Genomic DNA, 20,202 nt, shown 5'->3' with positions numbered 1-20,202 from the left:
GAAGCTCTAAAAATAGTGTAGTCGAGTTTGCTGGCTCTGAAACGGTTTGGACCCATGAATTCATTAAGTTATTCGGACCGTAGTCCAAGTGGCTCCTCCCATCAGCTCTTGCTTTAGTGGTAACAAGGATAGGATCAACCCCATAGCTGATGACAAAGTATGCGCGCCTACCTATTACGTGCGATGTAAATAGAACTGCTTATGCTTAGTGTAGAGTATATTTTGAATATAAATTAATTAAATTAAATTAAATATAAAAAAAAATATTTTTTTAAAATAATACATAATTCAACATGTAGGCCTATTAAAATTATTACTGTTGTAATTAAAAAAATTTTACGCTTCAAAGTAGAAAATAAATTACTTTAAAAATTAATTAATTCGTCCTTTTTTTAAGTTTTCACGGAATTTCTCGGTCTTTACCATTTTTTTCCATATGGTTGAGTGAAGAGGTCCATGGAAAAATGATTTGGCAGTTATACAAATTCTAAGTAACGTAAAAGCTTTTTGAAAATTTTGCAATTGTTATAAAAGGAAATATGGACTCTGGTCAGCTTTGATTCGTTTAACACTTTTCCACATATAATACAAGTTTTTTCGGAACCCATTGGCCAGATCTACAATTCTTAAGTACACTAAAATTTGCTTTGAAAATGTGCTTTGTTTTTCACATAATTTATGACACGCTTTTCTTGCGCTCATGTGGCATTTGTCTACAACTTCACAAAATAGCGGGGGGGGGGGGGTTGACTTTAATATTTTTCGTCAATACATAGGAGGTGGTTACTCACAATCAGTTCTTCACAAAGCCGCGTTAATTACCGAGGAGCATGCAAACAATGGTTTTGAAAATAGTCCTCGCTTTTTTAAAACATAATTTTCAATGTTTGTATTTACAAGTTATAACGATCTTCCCAAGTTTTTCCGCGGGTAACACCGTTTTTTTGTGATCAACTAGGGATGATTTACTTACTACCTCAAGATTTTACAAATTGTTTTTGCCGTGGGAAATATATAAGGAGATTTTCACTCCCGGTCAGTTTTTAGCACTCGTTTTGCCAAAAGGCCAATTCAGTTACGGAGGTCTATGAAAACATTAGCCAATTGTGCAGAGCCTTAGTACCCTAAATTTGTTTTAAAAACAGTCCTCGTTTTTCACAAAATTAACAATGTTTAGATAAAAAATTCGAACTGGTCAATTCTAAATGCTTTCCAAAGTTTACTCGAGGGTCACACCGTTTTTTTGTAGTTGTTTTTTGTGTCGTTCAACGATTTCAGGAATTATCATGATGTTTTGACATGGGAAAGTTTTTTCCATATATAGCTCATCTAAGGCGCTGGTCAGTCGACATCAGTTTTGACCTTCTCGTTAAGGACGTGGCGGTCGATAAATTACTAGGTTATACCGTTATTGTGTATTTTATCATAGAAAACAAAATTGATGTGATTTCCCTGATCGGTAAAGTTGACTTCAAGAAGGTTTGAGTGCTTTTTGTGTTGTTTGGAGTATACATTTTCTTTGGTCAAAGATTTAAAAAATAGTCTATTTACCTGTAGGATAACCTTACAAGTATCGACTTTTTGAAAGGAGTCGAAAGTATGACGTGTTTAGTATTGCTAAGACACTTATATACCTCTCAAAACCATTTTCTGTAACTATTCTCTTTAAAGACATCTATGATTTTTAAAGAATTTATTTCTAATAATATATTTTCTCAAGCAATCTATACGGAGTGGTATCGTTGTTCAAAATAACAGATAACCATAGTATTACTTTATCACAATCATTAGCATTCAATATAACCAATGGCATAACGTGTTTTTCAAAGGTCTGTCTTTGTTCTTTCATAGTATTATATTTATTCTAAAATCATGGATATTTGCTGCATAGACTCTACGCAAATACATTCGTTTCGTAGTATTTCGGGGCTAGTCATTTTTGGTAATATTCTATGTTCATTTTTAGCTTCTGAATTGCTAAACTGTTGTTGCTTTGTAGTTTATCTGGAGAAATCTATTTTCTTTTACTGAAGAATGTATATTTAAACATTAGGAAGCTGTGTTGTCAAAATTATGCACAAACGACTTTTAAATTCATTTCTTCATCCAGAACCATTGTGGATAATCAATACCGATCGAATTGAAACTATAGAATTCTGTACACGAATCGATAGAACCAATCGCTTCCATCCACATACGGGCGATTTCATATTAATATAATTGCGCTGTTCGTAGTCTTCGACCTGCGTCCATTAACGTGAGAACTGAGTTTTACTTCAGCTTGTTCTAGAAAAGTAGAAAAAGGTAACATCATTAGCATCAGTTTATTGTAAATTAAAAATATATATTTATAATTAATTTTGAAAATAGAAAAATACGTTTTGTAAAAAATTTAATTACTCCATAAATAATATAATTACACATTTATTTTTTAAAGAATTGATTTTTTGATAGGTCAGCCACTATCTCAAATTGCAATTCAATTAGTTACAGACACAAAAGTATATAAATTGTATCACTAAAGAAAAATGTTTACAAAGTGTTTTGTGATTTTAATATATTATACATATATAGCCTATATGACATATATATATATATATATATATATATATATATATATATATATATATATATATATATATATGCTACGTATGTTCGGGTCCGTTTACGAGCACATTATTATATACATATAAATGCATATTTCAATTGTTGCTATGGTCATTACGTTTTCACTCCAGACCAGGTGAAAGAAGATGTCAAGAAAGCTGAAGAGGGAGATGCTGTACTTTACGGCTTTCATAATGTATCTCTTGAATAAAAGTAAGCAATTATTATCTACATAATTGTGTGACAGCTTATATTTAACTGCGTGGTTGAACTTGGTTTTAGATGTAAACATTTTTAACCGAAGAAATCGATAAAAATATTAGGATGATACAAGTATTTAAAGGGTTCCATGACAAATGATCTCAAGACAAATGATCCTAGACAAAATATCTTTGTGAGATATTTTGTCCTGGGATATTTTGTCTGAGATCATTTGTCCTGTGATCATTTGTCCTGTCACCATTTAACAATTTAAAGATATGTCCTTTCTATCTCACACACTCACAAGTTTATATATATATATATATATATATATATATATATATATATATATATATATATATATATATATATATATATATATATATATATGTATATATATATATATATGTATATATATATATATATGTATATATATATATATGTATATATATATATATATATGTATATATATATATATATATATATATATATATATATATATATATATATATATATATATATATATATATATATATATATATATATATATATAAATATTTGTTTTAACAGGTATTCTTGCTGAAATACAGTAAGTTGATTATTTTAACTAAAACACATGAAACTATTTAAAATGTCGGCATATATATTTTAGAACACATTTTTTTAGAACACATTTTTGCCAATTTATTCAAGCGGTAGTTAAAAGTAAAGTAATTTGGTTTACGATTAGAAATAGGCATATACTTTTAGGAGTATAAATATAATAAAATAAAATAGAACATACACTTAGACAAACTAAACAATGTATTTGATGTTATTATCACATTTTATATATATATATATATATATATATATATATATATATATATATATATATATATATATATATATATATATATATATATATATATATATACACTAGCTTTCCCAGCTAGGCTCTGCACTGGTGTCTGTGAAAAACTTATCTGTAAAGGACCATGAAATATATTACTTTTCGAATTAACCCAAACCTAAACCAACCAAACAAAAACACAAAAAAAAACCCGCAAACATAACACAAAAGCAAACATAAATACAAACACAAACACAAACGAAAACACAAAGACAACACAAATGCAATTAAAAAAGCAAACACAAACGGAAATAGAAATAGGAACACAAACGTAAACCTAAACGCAAACGATAACGCAAAATAGTGCAAATAAACGCAAATATAAACACAAACTTAAATGCAAAGATAAACGCAAAGTGCTCACAATCCAGCCCGGAGCGCCAAATCGCACCATGCTGGGGCGCCGGCGGAACCGCCTGATTCAACTTAGTAAACGACTATAGTACCCCAACTTATTATCGTCTTTTGAACTCACTTAAACGAACTTAGGTGCCCAGTAGCGTAGCGAGGGGGGGGGGGGCGGGGGGGACGGGACACACATATGTCCCCGGGCGCCGACCTTAGGGGGTGCCAAAATGGGTTGGAAAAATAAATTGAAAGGTTGAGGGGGGTGCAAATCGAAAGTTTGATGGGGGGGGGGGTGCAAATTGAAATCTCGATGGGGGATGGAAATCGAAAGTTTGACGGGGGGGGGGGGTCGCAAATCGAAATCTTGAGAGGGGGGGTGCAAATCGAAAAGTTTGTCCCCAGGCGCCGGGAAGGGTCGCTACGCCTCGCCTCTGTAGGTGCCATAGCGAACACGGGAAGGCCCGGGGCGCAAAATAGTATACTATCGGGGCACCAGAAGACACCCGGATTCGATTCAGTTAAAGACTATAGTAACCTTTCTTTCCATAGTCTATTGCACTGTTTAAAAACGAAATTATGCACCATAGCGGTCACAGGATAGCTCAGGGCACTTGACATTTTCGAGGGGTGGGGGCGTACACTGTTAAAAGTATATATTTTCTATACAAATTCCTCGTTCGGGGGAGGGCGGTAGACTTTCTCCCGGGGTGGGGGGGCATCATGCCTGGAAGAAACTCCTGATTCAATTTAGTTAAAACTTTAATGCCCTTAATCTTATCTGCAAACGGAAAGAGGGAGGTAAACATAAAGGACATTTAGGAGCGGCTTCTAAACCGATATTGATTACAAATAATATTTAGGAAACAGTACGTTCAATGTATAAAATAAACAAAAGGCAGTATTTAAAATATCTGTGTTTTACTTACCACTTTATTGATCAACGCTAATTATGGTATTAAAAGTATTCCACCCCCCCCCCCATTTACTGTTTTTTAAACGGAAGTATTTGTGATTTTCTAATTTATCAATGTAAGTAATTAGTGCGAAAGGACTAAAGGTAGTAATTTTCAAACAAAATTAGATATTTTGTGAAGGGTGTTACATTTTCTTTAATTTTGTTTAATGTACATGCCGTCAATTAACACAATAAGTTTGGAAATTGAAATTTGCTTTAAAAATCCTTCAATATTAATTTTTTAAAATTATTAATTTAGATGATGAGCATTTTAAACATATCACACGATGGCGTTTAGGTAGAGTTTTTTTTTTTTTTTTGCTTTATTCCGACCGATCATTACAGAATTGAGCTTTTTATATTAAATACATGCAGTTTGATTCAATGGTCAAACAGAACCGAGAAGATAATCCCTCGCGCAAACAACAATGATCCAAGACATATTGAACCGCTCTTGCTTACATTTAACCATTCTCAGTATCAATAATGAATAATGCACGTAAACACGAACGTAAGCGACATGGTGCTCACGAGAGAGCTGGGGTACTCCGGGGCATACAAAAGCTTTATAGTTATTTAAATAGTAGTGTATAATTTTTTTCTAATTTTAGTGCATTATTACATAAAAGCTTGTTTATTAAAACGTTTTTTATTAATATTTTTTTTGCAAGCTTTTATTACAAGCTTTTATTTAACTCACTGTCTCTGTCGTTAGTCTTTCGTCAGTCTAGACCGAAACGCTTGAGAGAAATTACGTCGCTTCTAACTGACAGATACATTCATAGTTGGTACGTGGGTCAAGACATGAAGACAATTCGACATGACATTAAATTTAACATATTGGATGCCTAATTAATTTTGTATGAATTAATTTTAAAAATTTCCAAATTAGTAGGCTGTCTCATCAAACTATTCCGCATTATTAAACATGCGTCATCACGTTCATTAGGTGCGCAATGGTTTTTAGTCACTCTATTGTAAATTTAAAATATTTAAAGTACTGAAAAAAAATTCATAAAAAACGTTTTAATAACACGCTTATATGTAATAGTGCACTAAAAAGTAGAAAATGAATTATACACTACTATTTAAAGAACTATAAAGAAAAGCGTGGGTCTCTTCCTAAATATTAGTAAAGGTATCCAATAGATACTAAAGTGACCACGGTGTTAAACCAGTGACGTAGCTAGTATTTTCGGACCCCTATGCAAAAATTATCAGTGGGCCCGTTCGTCATCAGTGTTTCTTCCAGACTTTTTTCTCGGGGGGGGGGGGGGGGGGAGGCGGACACTGTTAAAAGTATGTATTTTCTATATAAATTCCATTTCGTTAGGGTGGGGGGTGGGGAGAAGGTCTGGAGTGAAAACGTAATGACCATAGCAACAATTGAAATATGCATTTATATGTATATAATAATGTGCTCGTAAACGGACCCGAACTGCGTTTAGTTTCCATGACTCTTCAGCATAGAGGAGTACAGAACGTACATTTGACTTATAGATCCTTATTTTAGTTCTCTGCTGCAGTGAGGATGATTTCCAGATCTTAGCGAGTCTGTTGAAAGCTTGTCCTGCCATTGCTATTCTGGTGGCAATTTCTTTCTCCGTGCTGCCATTTTCTGATATATAGCTTAAGAGAGTCGACAGGAAAGTAAACCACCAGCTATTTGACTCAGCTAAACTAAAAGATCCCACCATGAAGGCAAACTTCGCAATTGAACTAAAAAATAGATTTAGTCTACTCGAGAACCTACCAGAAGAGGACACCAATACTCAATGCGAGAAGATCCTGGATCCAAAATATGGAAGAAGATTATTAATTCATTACTTATTGGGCATAAAATATAATATTTTATGAATGGTGGAACACCTACGAGTGGGTTAATTTTTCAAGATGGCCGCCGTTGTCATAGTTACCAAGATTTTTCCACCAATTATTTTTTAGTGGAAATGCATATGTCGGTGTAACTTAATAAAGCTGTAAAGAAATAACTTTTTTCTATCGAGTATTAAAAAAGTTTTTTTTTACAGGAGCTTCCCCCCTTAACACTGACAACGTATTTCGTAACTTGGCCGGCAAGTGTGTGTATGAGTGTTTGAGAGTGTGTGAATATTCGTGTGTCTGAGGTATGAGTCTCTATGTAAGTCCGCTCTTATACCGGCCAATGTTCGAAATAAAACAAGTTCGCACTTCGGCCAGTTAATAGGAGGTGATAATGGCATTGGTCGACTTCGGGTTTTGACTGTAATATAGATTAGGTAAGGTTTGCCTGTCGCCCCTCCTGGGACATAGGCCGCTGACTAGAGCTTTCTAGGTGTCTCTGTACTGGGCTTGTCTCTCCAACTGTTCCCAGGTGTATCCAATCTTCTTGGTGTCTTCTTCCAGGTCACGTCTCCAGGTCTTTCTTGATCTGCCTCTCCTCCTCCTGACCTGTGGATTCCAGGTGAGGGCCTGTCTTGTTATGCTGGATCTGGATACAAGCTTCCTGAGTGTGTGGCCAAGCCATTTCCATTTTCTCTGTAGGATCTCTACTTCAGCTGGCAGTTGATTTGTCCGTTGCCATAGAATATCATTTCTGCGAATTCGCAGGATCTTTCCGAGGCATGAGTTTATACATGATTGTATTTTCTTATTATTTATAGCAGTTATTCTCCATGTCTCAGCTCCATAGAGTAAAACAGGTTTTACTAGTGTGTTGAAGGTCCGGATTTTTATTCCAAGGGTTAAATCTCCAGAACCCCAAACATTTTTTAGTTGGTTGAAGACTGCTCTTGCCTTGCCCGTCCTTATTTTATGTCTGCTTCTGTCCCACCTGCTTATCAACAATACTTCCAAGGTAGGTGAATCTATCCACTTCTTCTAGGCCTTCTTCTGTCGATGTTATAAGGGTGCTGTTTGATGCATTGACTTTGAGAACTTTTCTTTTCCCTCTGTGGGTTTTATCTTGCTGGTTTTATCTTGCCTTTGCTGTTGTGTGTGAGAAAGAAGGGCCAGGTCGTCAGCAAAGTCCAGGTCATCCAGCTGGCTCCAAATACCGATTTGCTTTTCCTCTGTTGACATCTTCATAATCCAGTCATTGGCCAGCAGGAACATGAATGGTAAAAGTAGGCAACCCTACCTTACTCCGGTCCGTACTTTGAAGGCCTCCGAAGTCTGTTGGCCATGTACTACATTTCAGACCTTCATATTAAGACATAATAATGTTGGCTATTTTCTGTGGCACCTCATAGTGTCTTAGCAATTTCCACATTGACTGTCTATCCAGGCTATCAAAGGCCTTCTCATAATCTATGAAATTATTAAAGAGATGAATTCCACTCTTGGGTCTGTTCAATGATGATGCGCATAGTAGCAATTTGGCCTATGCATGACCTTTCCTTCCTAAAGCCCGCCTATTGATTTTGAAGGTGTGGTCTATCGCTTCCTTCATTCTGCTTAATAATATTCTATTGAAGACTTTTCCTGGGATGGACAAAAGTGTTATCCCTCTTTAGTTAGAGCATACACTAAGATTTACTTTATTTGGAGGTGTTATTGGTCCCTCCTTCCACTCCTCTGATGTTTGTTTATCTTCCCACATTTTCTTGAAGAATGTGTGTAGTAGTTTGGTACTAGTTTCTATATCTGCTGTCAGTGTTTTTGCCGTAACACCATCTATTTCTGGAGCCTTCCAATTTTTCAGCTGGTTTATAGCTTTATGTATCTCTTTTTTTGAAGGTGGGTTACAGTCTATAGTCTATAGGGAGATCACTATCTTGCTTGCACTCTGGTGTTGGTCTATTCAGTAGTTCTTCAAAATGTTCTGCCCATCTTTTCCTCTGTCCTTCAGCATCAGGTATTATCTTTCCTTCTTTGGTCTTCACTGAACTTCCCAGATATCTTCTTAATTGTATTGTACACGTCCCTAATATTACCATGGTACAGTGTTTCTTCTGCTTCACTTACCAGCAGTTCTAAATATCTCTGTCTTTCCTTATGCATTTCTTCACACTTCGTTTGTTTCAGTATATTCTTCCAGGAGTTTTAACTTAGCAGACCGTTTACGATTGTTGTTTAATGTTGTCTTCTTCCTTTTTCTCGCCTCAATAACTTTCACAGTATCTGCTGAAATCCATTCCTTATTTTGCCTTTTGATAGGGCCTAGCACTTCTTCACATGTTGACGTAAATAGGTTTTGAGTTGGGTTTTTTTTTTCAATTTTTCCTCAATTGTCTCTTCCATTATTAACTCTTGTACGACCTGAAACTTTTTGGAAATATAGAGCTTAAATTCAGCAGTTAGCTTAGAGGGGTCCTTAAGTAGGCCTGTGTTATACCTGTATTTCCTTTGCTTTCCAACATGTCTTTCTTCAGCTTGAGTTTTACTTTAGCAACAAGTAGGTGATGGTCTGAAGCAAAGTCGCCCGTTAGTATACGGATGTTTTTTCTTGGGCGGTTCTGGATAATGGTCATTAGCCTGTTGTAGAAATTCATCTTTGTCCTCTTCTTTGCTGTCATTTGTTGGGGCGAAGGCTTGTATTATATTTCCATGTTTATTCGTCTTATTTTAGTTTTAAAGGTAGCTGTTATGACCTGGGGGCAGTGTGCCTCCCATCCAATGAGATCGCTTTGTGCTTGGTTTGACAGCATGAATGCGACTTTTTTAGTATGTGGTGCATTTTCATTCTCGTGGCCTGAGAACAGCAGTAGCTCTCCTGTTAATAGTCTTTTTTGTTCTGAGCCAGTCCAACTTGACTCGTTGGCACCCAGGATAGCTATTTCATGGCGTCTCATTTCTGCGGCTGCTTGGGTTGCTTTTCCAGCTTCATACGTTTTGCGGAAATTCCAAGCTCCAATATTTAAGGGTGGACCTGGTGGAAAGAATTGTCGACCTGGTAGTTTCCAATACATTGGAAACTATTTGGGGAGGTGGGGGTCTAAAATTCCAAATGTTTGTGTACGTCATAAATGGATGACACCTAATTATAATGTAAATACAAGTTTATAAAGTTCCTCTACTTGGTAATAGGGGAGAAGGGGGTGAAAAGTCACGGGAAGGAAAAGTCACAGCAAGTTTTTGCCTTGAAGAATATGTTTTCATTATTTTATCAAGAGCATATGGTTTTTAGTTGTTTACCCTGCCTGGAGTTCACTTCAATGATCTCACGGACAAAAGATACCAGGACAAAATATATCAGGACAAATGATTTCATGGACAAATGATCTCAGACAAAATATCTCAGACAAAATATCTCACAGCAAAATTTTAATAGTGTGCACTATTTTAGTTGATTTGAATTTTTTTTATTGACTGTCAATATGGTTTTGTTCACTTTTTCTACGCATAATAATTGTGAATAAAATGAATTTGTTAAACTTAACAAAGCATCAAAAGATTTATTAAACTTAATCTTTGTAATAGCATTTGATTTTAAAAGTAAAAATAAAAAACAAACTTACTCCTTTAGCCTGAAAGGTTTGATAAAGGATAATGTATAAAGCAAATAAAGTAAAGTTATTTATACAACTTTAATGTTCAAAACACGCGAAATATTTTTAAAAAATGTGAATGGGTCTTCAGGTTCGTAAAGTAAAACTATTGTTTTTATTGCATCATCAACACAAACATAACGCTCTCGTTTCTTTGCCGGCACGTACATCGTTATGATCACACCACGCCAATACTATGTGATCATCTATTGTGTGAACTCTTGCTCGACATGTTTGGCAAGCTCACTAACGCTGTCTATAAAAAAAAATCTTTAATCTTTGTATACTATATTACTAATACTAACTTTAAAATGTTTATACGCCAAACATTTCTTACAATTATTATATAGGCCTATAAACAATATTAAAACATAATAAACAAAACCATATGACAATCAATAAAAAAGATTTCAGATCAGCTAAAATCATCAACTACACTATTAAAATTTAGGTGTGAGATATTTTGTCTGAGATATTTTGTCTGAGATCAATTGTCCGTGGTATCATTTGTCCTGATATACTTTGTCCTGGTATCTTTTGTCCTGAGATCATTTGTCCTGAGATCATTTGTCTGTGAGATATTTTGTCTGAGATATTTTGTCTGAGATCATTTGTCCTGAGATCATTTGTCCTGTCACCATATATATATATATATATATATATATATATATATATATATATATATATATATATATATAAAGATCAATTCTGTATGCAGTGGCGTAGCGAGGTCGGGTGTCACCCGGTGCGGCACTTAATGGTGTCACTTCCCCAGAGGCGTTGCGACCCTTCCAGGTGACAAACTTTCATGTTTTCGCCCCCTCAAACTTTCGATTTGCACCCCCCCCCCCAAGTTTTTGATTTGCAGCCCCCCCCTCAAACTTTCGATTTGCAACCCCCCTCAAGTTTTTTATTTGCATCCCCCCCCCTCAACCTCAAACATTCGATTTGCACCCCCTCTCAAGTTTTTCTCTATATATTTTCCTATTTTTTGCCTTGGTGTCACCCCCCAAAATGGTGTCACCCGGTGCGGTCCGCACCCCCGCCCCCCCCCCCCCCTCGCTACGCCCCTGTCTGTATGTAAAAATAAATTTGTTTGTCGTGGATACTTACATGGATTTAAGTGTTAGATTATTATCGCGCTCAAGGTCTAAATTTAATCTAAGTTAAAAAATTACTATTGAAAGTGTTGGGAAATAATTTTCATTTTTCAAACTGATAGTAATAATTGTCGGCATATTAATTTTTTAAAAATATCATCTTTTACAAAAACTCTTATTATGTCTGAAAATTATTTATATTTAGTCCTTTAGCACTTACTTCCCTTTGATAAATTAGGAAAACACAATTACTTCCCTTTAAAAAACATTGCATTAGTGGAAAAGAATTTACTTTTTATTACTTGGTTTTGGTGTTGGGAAAAAATATTTACATAATTAGCGGGGATTGATCAAGTGCAAATGTTGTAGGTATTTTACGGATAAGCTTGGAGTATTATAATTGTTCATTTGGTTTGGTTTGGCACCTACGTTCGTTTAAGTGAGTGCAAAAGACTATAAATAAGTTGGGGTACTATAGTCGTTTATTAAGCTAAAACAGGCGATTCTGCCCCGGGCTAGACTGTGAGCACTTTGCGTTTATGTTCGCGTTTGTATTTTCTTTGTGTTTAGGCTGGGTTTGCGTTAGTGGTTGTGTTTTGATTTGGTTCGTTTTTGTTATTTCTTTTTTCTTCGTTTGTGGTTTTTCTTTGGGTTTGTGTTTGTATTTGTGGTTGTGGTTGGTTTTGCGTTTGGATTTGGTTTGTTTTCGTTTGCTTTTTCGTTTGTGTTTTTTTCTTTGGGTTTGTGTTTGTGGTTGATTTTGCGTTTGGATTTGGTTTGTTTTCGTTTGCTTTTTCGTTTTTTTTTCTTTGTGTTCGTATTGGTGTTTGTGGTTGGGTTTGTTGTTAGGTTTTGTTTTCGTTTGCTTTTTTGTTTGTTTTTTCTTTGTGTTTGTATTGGTGTTTGTGGTTGTGGTTGGGTTTGTTGTTAGTTTTTTGTTTTCGTTTGTATTTGTAATTGTGTTAGCATTATGTTTGCGTTTTGTTGTTTTGGTTTTGGTTGGTTGTGGTTTGGGTGGGCAATGCCGGGTTTATGATGAGTACTAAACACACAGGTAATGGTCTTTAACAGAAAGGTTTTTCACAGAAGCCAGAGCAGGGCCTGACCGGGACGGCTAGTATATATATATATATATATATATATATATATATATATATATATATATATATATATATATATATATATATATATATATATATATATATATATCTACATCTCTTTAAAAAAAAAATTTCAACTACATCGTAAAGTTTTATGGCACTTGGATGTAAGGTGTAGTAATGCATTGCGGACAGACACGAATTCTTTCATTTTTATTAATATAGATATTTGGGTGTGGGGTGGTGGAGGGAGTGCGGGGGTTGGGGTGGCGGCGTCAAACTTATAGTTCGCCACGGGCAACAGAATAGGTCGCTACAATTCTACTTTTGTAACTTATGTGTACATTTATCTCTTATTTTAGAGTTTGTGAACATGGAATTTCACTACCGGATGGGACATGTGATTGCTACTCTTGCTGGCATAATGACTTTTGTAACGCGTATGGTAAGTCATTATTTTAACCCCATGCTAAACTCTAAAGTTTTAGATAATCTTTAGATACAATTTTATATTTACCTTTGTTTAAAAATTTAAATTGGTACAAATATAGTTAACAGTTTTGCACACTTTAAACCAAGTAATATCTAAATCTATATATTTTCGAATTGATAAAACGAAAACAATCGTTGATAGGGACTTTGACATTCACATACAGATGTTTATAAATATTGAAAGTCTATTGAGCCTTACTTCTGTTTGCTTCGAGTTGTTCATACCTTTCAGAAACTGGTGGAGAAAAGATCAATACTTTCCTCCTGTAACTATTGATGTATTGTAACCAAATGCGGGAGTATTGATTTTATATGGATTTTATTAATTCTGTCTCAATTGCAAGTGCCATTGGGATCATCAACAAATGACGTAAAACACCTAGAATATGATGAGGGTTAGAATGTTTGATAATGTTTGTCAGGGAGTGGTGGTTTAAAATAGCTTAAGTTACCCTTCTGCATTGAAAAAATAATCTGAAACTTTATTTCAGTATTATTTTGACGTTTTGTATGACTAAATATTGATCGATATGATATATGTATTGATACAGCACAGTAAAATATTTTAGAAATAAAGAGCTTTTTTAATACAGAATCTAAATTTACAATTCGGTGTGTGTAGAAGGACGGGGAAGGGGGGTGGGCGTTAACTATATGTAATGTTGTGACGTTTGGTAAGAAGGGTTAAGTACTGGATTGGGAGTTAAAGCATATGCTATGGGGTGGTAAAGGGATAGCACTATTTTAAAGATATATTCTGGGTGGGGCTTACAGTATGTGCTAGTGATAGTGATATTATGAGAGTCTGCGATGAAAAAAATTTGCTACATATTTATGCAGCCTCAATCTCAGTTTAACTTTTAGACAATTAGCTACATGCATACTTTTATTTCGTGTTCACCTCAGCGAGAACTGTTTATTCATATGCAGACAAACGACGGTCCACTTTTTCTTACATATTTTTGTAAAGATCATTAGCCTTTCTTAATTTTGTTTCGTACACACAGCATCAAGACCTCCTAGGTTTGTTCACGAAATTGATACAGTGATGATGAATGAAGAGCAGCATGCAAGAAAAATACCTGTGTATACGGTAGAGGCAATAGATCCTGATGATGGTACGTTTTACTTTGTATAATACATTCCCTGTATGTGATTGTCTTAGAAAGTAATTTCCGTCAGTTGCTTAAATATATATTTTTAAAAAATCTCTTATTCCCCCTATTCTACTTCCGTTGTTTGACGTAACGCAATTTGTTTTTACTAATTCCTTATGGCACCATATTATCTTAAATTTTAACAACAATATTACGAAATAATCTTCTCTCGTACTTTTTAGCGCAATTTCCATTCTGGAGAATTGCGATTATTAACTCGTCATTTCTGGGAATGGATGGATGGATGTCCGCAGCTTTAAGTCGTATCTCCTCCTCAACGAAGCAATATCGAGGACTAGTTCCAAAGCAAATTTGTTAAGCAAGTTCCGAGGATGATAGTGGGCCAAAAAAATTCCCGGAATTCCTTCCTGGATTTCACGGAAAAACCAAAAAACCTCGAAAAAATGCAGTTTTTGGCCCATATCTCGGCAATCAGACCACTTAGCGACTTGAAACATTTACCAATCGATTGCTGCCATAATTTAGAACAATATTGCTGAAGAAAGTTTTCAAAAATATCCTTTCGTTCGGTCACAAATTTTAAAATTACATTAACACCTACAAACCCATCGTTCTCCTAGCTTGAACGCACCCCAGCATTATACGTCAGAGGTATTTTTAGATAACATAAGGAAATTGCGCTAAAATTGTCACTAGACTTTTTAATTTACTTGTTTTTCATAAAAAATGTTTTAATAACAAGCTTTTATTTAATAATGCACTAAAAAGTAGAAAATAAATTATAGGCTACTATTTAAATAACTATAAAGAAAAGCGTGGGTGTCTTCCTTAACATTAGTAAAGGTATCTAATAGATACTAAAGTGACCCACGCTTTTCTTTATAGTTATTTAAATAGTAGTCTATAATTTATTTTCTACTTTTTAGTGCATTATTAAATAAAAGCTTGTTATTAAAACGTTTTTTTATGATTTTTTTTATATTGTAGGGCCATCTTGAAAGTAATTATGCTTATATTCATATAATATATTCGAAGGGCATCCAACAGTAATTATACCCTTTACCATTGTGTCTAACGTTGGGGGCATCTCTAAAGCTTTTATGTAAATGTTCATTATGAGGGTAGTGCGGGGGGTGCGGACCGCACCGGGTTACGCCATTTAGTGGGGGTGATTAAGTTTTGTATCCGTTAAAATTCCCGGTTCCGGATACATTTCCGTGTCCGGAAATATTTCGGTTTTCGTTTTTGAATTTCGTATTCGGTTAAAATATTATAGGCGGCTAAAGTTTCATTTCGGTTTAAGTTTCAGGATCCGGTTAAAATACCTGCCCCAAAAGATTAAGTTTAAGGTTCAGATTTCGTTTAAATTTCCGGTACCGGTTAATTTGCATTTTTCGTCAAAATTTCGTTCCATTGCAGGTAAAAATTTAGTTTCTAGTTAAAATTTAGCTTCCGTTGTCATTTCCAGAAGCTGTTAGAATAACGGTTCCGGTTACAGTTTCATTTTCGGTTAAATTTAATTCCCAAATGAGTGAGTGGGTTATGCTCGCGAGGATGCTTTAACTTAAAATCCGTCTCCTGATGAAACAGATAAAGTATTAAAAAATAAAATATTGGAATATTGGAATATTATCATGTAAAATAGTGGCTCGTTTTTGTATTTTGTAAAGAAACTCATTTAATATTTCCTTTTCATTGTATAATCATATAAAAGCTTTTAATTAAAAGGTTGTTTTTTTTTAAATGAATTTCGTATTTTATTTCAATACCTTATCCCCCATATTGGCCATAGTTAATTCCCCCTCCCCCCCCCCCATTATTTACTCCCTTCAAACGCAGGATGGTCCATCGTATCTAAATTTTCTTCTCCTATTTCAAAGCAATAAGTTTGAGAATTTAAAAGATTGATTAATTGGTGATTAGCTGGAGTGATCTAGTTTATACAGTAATTTCATTTTCAAATAAACCGATGAAAATATATTCGCAAACTTATTACGCGGAAGGTAATTCGAACTCCCTTGATAGTATACTATCAAGTTAAACGCTCACTTGATAGTATAACTCAAAAATTAGAGAACGTTAATTTTTGCAGTTAACGTTCTTTATTTCATTAATTAAGATACATACTTTTATGAATGAAGACATTCTTATATATATACACACACACACACACACACACACATATATATATATATATATATATATATATATATATATATATATATATATATATATATATATATATATATATATATATATATATATATGTATATATATATGCTATCGATGAAAAGTCTTACACAATCTAACAAAAATTAATACAGGCACTAGTGTGCTAATGACAGAGCCAATGGCGCTTGGCTCACACGGCTGCTTATTTAATTTTAATGCATTCATCAAGTCTTTATTTTACTTAGTATTGCAATTTATTTGATCATACATAGAATTTTGTAAAGATCCTGAAGGTTGTCCCTGCTCTAGAGTCACTTACTTCATAGCGAATCAGGAAGGAAACGCAGCTTTTCTCATCAATAATTCCAGTGGAGAAATAACTTTGGATAAAGATAGTCATCTGATTTTACCAAGGTTTGTAAAGCAGTAGCCTATTAGTTTTTAATGATAAAAAAAGTTTTCGGTTAGCTTATAAGGTAAGGTATAATCTAACTGCATTGATTCAGTGTAGCCTTGATTTGGGCTTTAAAACTAAACGTTTAGAATTATTCATTAATTTATTCATTTAAAATAATGAATAATAGGTAAGTTTACAAGTTTGTTTTAGCTTAATAGTTAGGTTTTTAAAAAGTTTTAAGTTCTGAATTCGGAAAACTATTGGTTAATGTAGGGGAGTTTAGTTCAGAGTTTCTTCCAGGCATCTCTTCGGGGGGGGGGGGGGTATATAGCCCCCCCCCCCCCCCCCCATGAAATGGAATTTATATAAAAAACATATACTTTTACCGATGTCCGTCCCCCGCCCCCACCCGGAGAAAAAAGTATGGAAGAAACACTGGTTTAGTTTTAAGTTGTTTTTTTTTTAGTTCAAGTTTTTGACACTACATTTAGATTTTATATGGTTTTAAATGGCAACAGAAACGTTGTCCTAAATTTCTAGCTAAATTTCTATATTAATATGCTTCACTGTGTCTCCGTCTTATTAATTTATCTTTAATTTACTACGCGGACTGCGGTGAATTTTCTGAGTCAATTTATTTGCTAATTTTAGTACCGGAACAACTAATAAAGTAGGCCTACTAAATATTTACCTTTAACCAATTAGCAACGGAAGGTCGACACAGAGAATATTAGAGATGATACTGTTTCTTTGCACAAAATTGCCCAATATGATAATCATACGTGTACATCTATATATATAAAGCAAAGTGGTCGGGTGCCCGATAGGGCACTTCCCGTCGCCGCAGGCGCGTCAAATTTGGCACGAAGGTGCCTTATGGCGATAGAACACGAGGGCCGGTGACGGTTCGGCAAAAAGTCTACGGAGAGGGGGTCAAAACTGACCTCGACTGATCGGTGCCTTATATGGGCTATATTACAAAAAAAAAATTCCTCCGACGACCCCCCTTGAAATTTTGTGAGGTAGTAGGAGAACACCTTGGGGTGTCACAAAAAACTCGGCATATCTGGGAAAACTTCGTAAAGGGGTTAAAACTGACCAGTTGTATTTCCCTATATAATCTTTGTATTTTATGGGAAAAACAGAGGGTCATTTCAACGCAGACTTTAGGGTACTTAAGCTCAGTATATCTGGCTAATTTTTTGCATGCTCCTAGGTCAATGGCTTGACCTTTAGGGAAAACTGTCGGTTACACTCAAAGCCCTCGACGAGGGCTAAAAAGTGACCGCGAGTGAAATTCTCTTTATATGAGCTTTATTACGAAAAAAAAATTCCTCCGACGACCCCCCTTGAAATTTTGTGAGGTGGTAGGAGAACACCTTGGGGTGTCACAAAAAACTCGGCATATCTGGGAAAACTTCGTAAAGGGGTCAAAACTGACCAGTTGTATTTCCCTATATAATCTTTGTATTTTATGGAAAAAAACAGAGGGTCATTTCAACGCAGACTTTAGGATACTTAAGCTCAGTATATCTGGCTAATTTTTTGCATGCTCCTAGGTCAATGGCTTGACCTTTAGGGAAAACTGTCGGTTACACTCAAAGCCCTCGACGAGGGCTAAAAAGTGACCGCGAGTGAAATTCTCTTTATATGAGCTCTATTACGAAAAAAATTTCCGACGACGACCCCCCTTGATATTTTGTGAGGTGGTAGGAGAACGCCTTGGGGTGTCACAAAAAACTCGCCATGTCCGGGAAAAATCGGGAAATGGGTCAAAACTGACCAGTCGTATTTCCCAATATAATCTTTGTATTTTATGGGGAAAACAGAGGGTCATTTCAAAACGGATTTTATGGCACTTACCCTCTTTACATCTGGCTCATTTTTGGCAAGCTTATAGGTAAATGGCTTGACCTTTAGGGAAAACTGTCGGTTACACTCAAAGCCCTCGACGAGGGCTAAAAAGTGACCGCGAGTGAAATTCTCTTTATATGAGCTCTATTACGAAAAAAAAATTCCTCCGACGACCCCCCTTGAAATTTTGTGAGGTGGTAGGAGAACACATTGGGGTGTCAAAAAAAACTCGGCATATCTGGGAAAACTTCGTAAAGGGGTTAAAACTCACCAGTTGTATTTCCCTATATAATCTTTGTATTTTATGGGAAAAACAGAGGGTCATTTCAACGCAGACTTTAGGATACTTAAGCTCAGTATATCTGGCTAATTTTTTGCATGCTCCTAGGTCAATGGCTTGACCTTTAGGGAAAACTGTCGGTTACACTCAAAGCCCTCGACGAGGGCTAAAAAGTGACCTCGAGTGAAATTCTCTTTATATGAGCTTTATTACGAAAAAAAAATTCCGACGACGACCCCCCTTGAAATTTTGTGAGGTGGTAGGAGAACACCTTGGGGTGTCACAAAAAACTCGGCATATCTGGGAAAACTTCGTAAAGGGGTCAAAACTGACCAGTTGTATTTCCCTATATAATCTTTGTATTTTATGGAAAAAAACAGAGGGTCATTTCAACGCAGACTTTAGGATACTTAAGCTCAGTATATCTGGCTAATTTTTTGCATGCTCCTAGGTCAATGGCTTGACCTTTAGGGAAAACTGTCGGTTACACTCAAAGCCCTCGACGAGGGCTAAAAAGTGACCGCGAGTGAAATTCTCTTTATATGAGCTCTATTACGAAAAAAAATTTCCGACGACGACCCCCCTTGATATTTTGTGAGGTGGTAGGAGAACGCCTTGGGGTGTCACAAAAAACTCGCCATGTCCGGGAAAAATCGGGAAATGGGTCAAAACTGACCAGTCGTATTTCCCAATATAATCTTTGTATTTTATGGGGAAAACAGAGGGTCATTTCAAAACGGATTTTATGGCACTTACCCTCTTTACATCTGGCTCATTTTTGGCAAGCTTATAGGTAAATGGCTTGACCTTTAGGGAAAACTGTCGGTTACACTCAAAGCCCTCGACGAGGGCTAAAAAGTGACCGCGAGTGAAATTCTCTTTATATGAGCTCTATTACGAAAAAAAAATTCCTCCGACGACCCCCCTTGAAATTTTGTGAGGTGGTAGGAGAACACCTTGGGGTGTCAAAAAAAAACTCGGCATATCTGGGAAAACTTCGTAAAGGGGTTAAAACTGACCAGTTGTATTTCCCTATATAATCTTTGTATTTTATGGGAAAAACAGAGGGTCATTTCAACGCAGACTTTAGGATACTTAAGCTCAGTATATCTGGCTAATTTTTTGCATGCTCCTAGGTCAATGGCTTGACCTTTAGGGAAAACTGTCGGTTACACTCAAAGCCCTCGACGAGGGCTAAAAAGTGACCTCGAGTGAAAT

The 20,202-nt window shown here is 35.3% G+C and overlaps 1 protein-coding gene across 1 annotated transcript in view; it reads left to right on the top strand.

Moving 5' to 3' along the window:
* Positions 1–2,141: 2,141 nt before the first annotated feature.
* Positions 2,142–20,202, top strand: part of LOC131928747 (uncharacterized) — an 80,038-nt gene continuing 61,977 nt past the window's right edge. Inside the window, exons 1-6 of the mRNA XM_059284862.1 lie at positions 2,142–2,304; positions 2,739–2,820; positions 3,379–3,397; positions 13,034–13,116; positions 14,171–14,281; positions 16,726–16,867. Coding sequence (XP_059140845.1) covers positions 2,754–2,820; positions 3,379–3,397; positions 13,034–13,116; positions 14,171–14,281; positions 16,726–16,867 — 422 coding nt within the window. The 5' untranslated portion in view covers positions 2,142–2,304; positions 2,739–2,753. The remainder of the gene's footprint in view (positions 2,305–2,738; positions 2,821–3,378; positions 3,398–13,033; positions 13,117–14,170; positions 14,282–16,725; positions 16,868–20,202) is intronic.

This window comes from Physella acuta, unplaced genomic scaffold, assembly GCF_028476545.2.
Source record: "Physella acuta isolate Inbredline_101_S28 unplaced genomic scaffold, ASM2847654v3 ptg001540l, whole genome shotgun sequence".
Taxonomy (NCBI): Eukaryota; Metazoa; Mollusca; class Gastropoda; family Physidae; genus Physella; species Physella acuta.
This window is presented reverse-complemented; position numbering and strand designations above follow the sequence as displayed.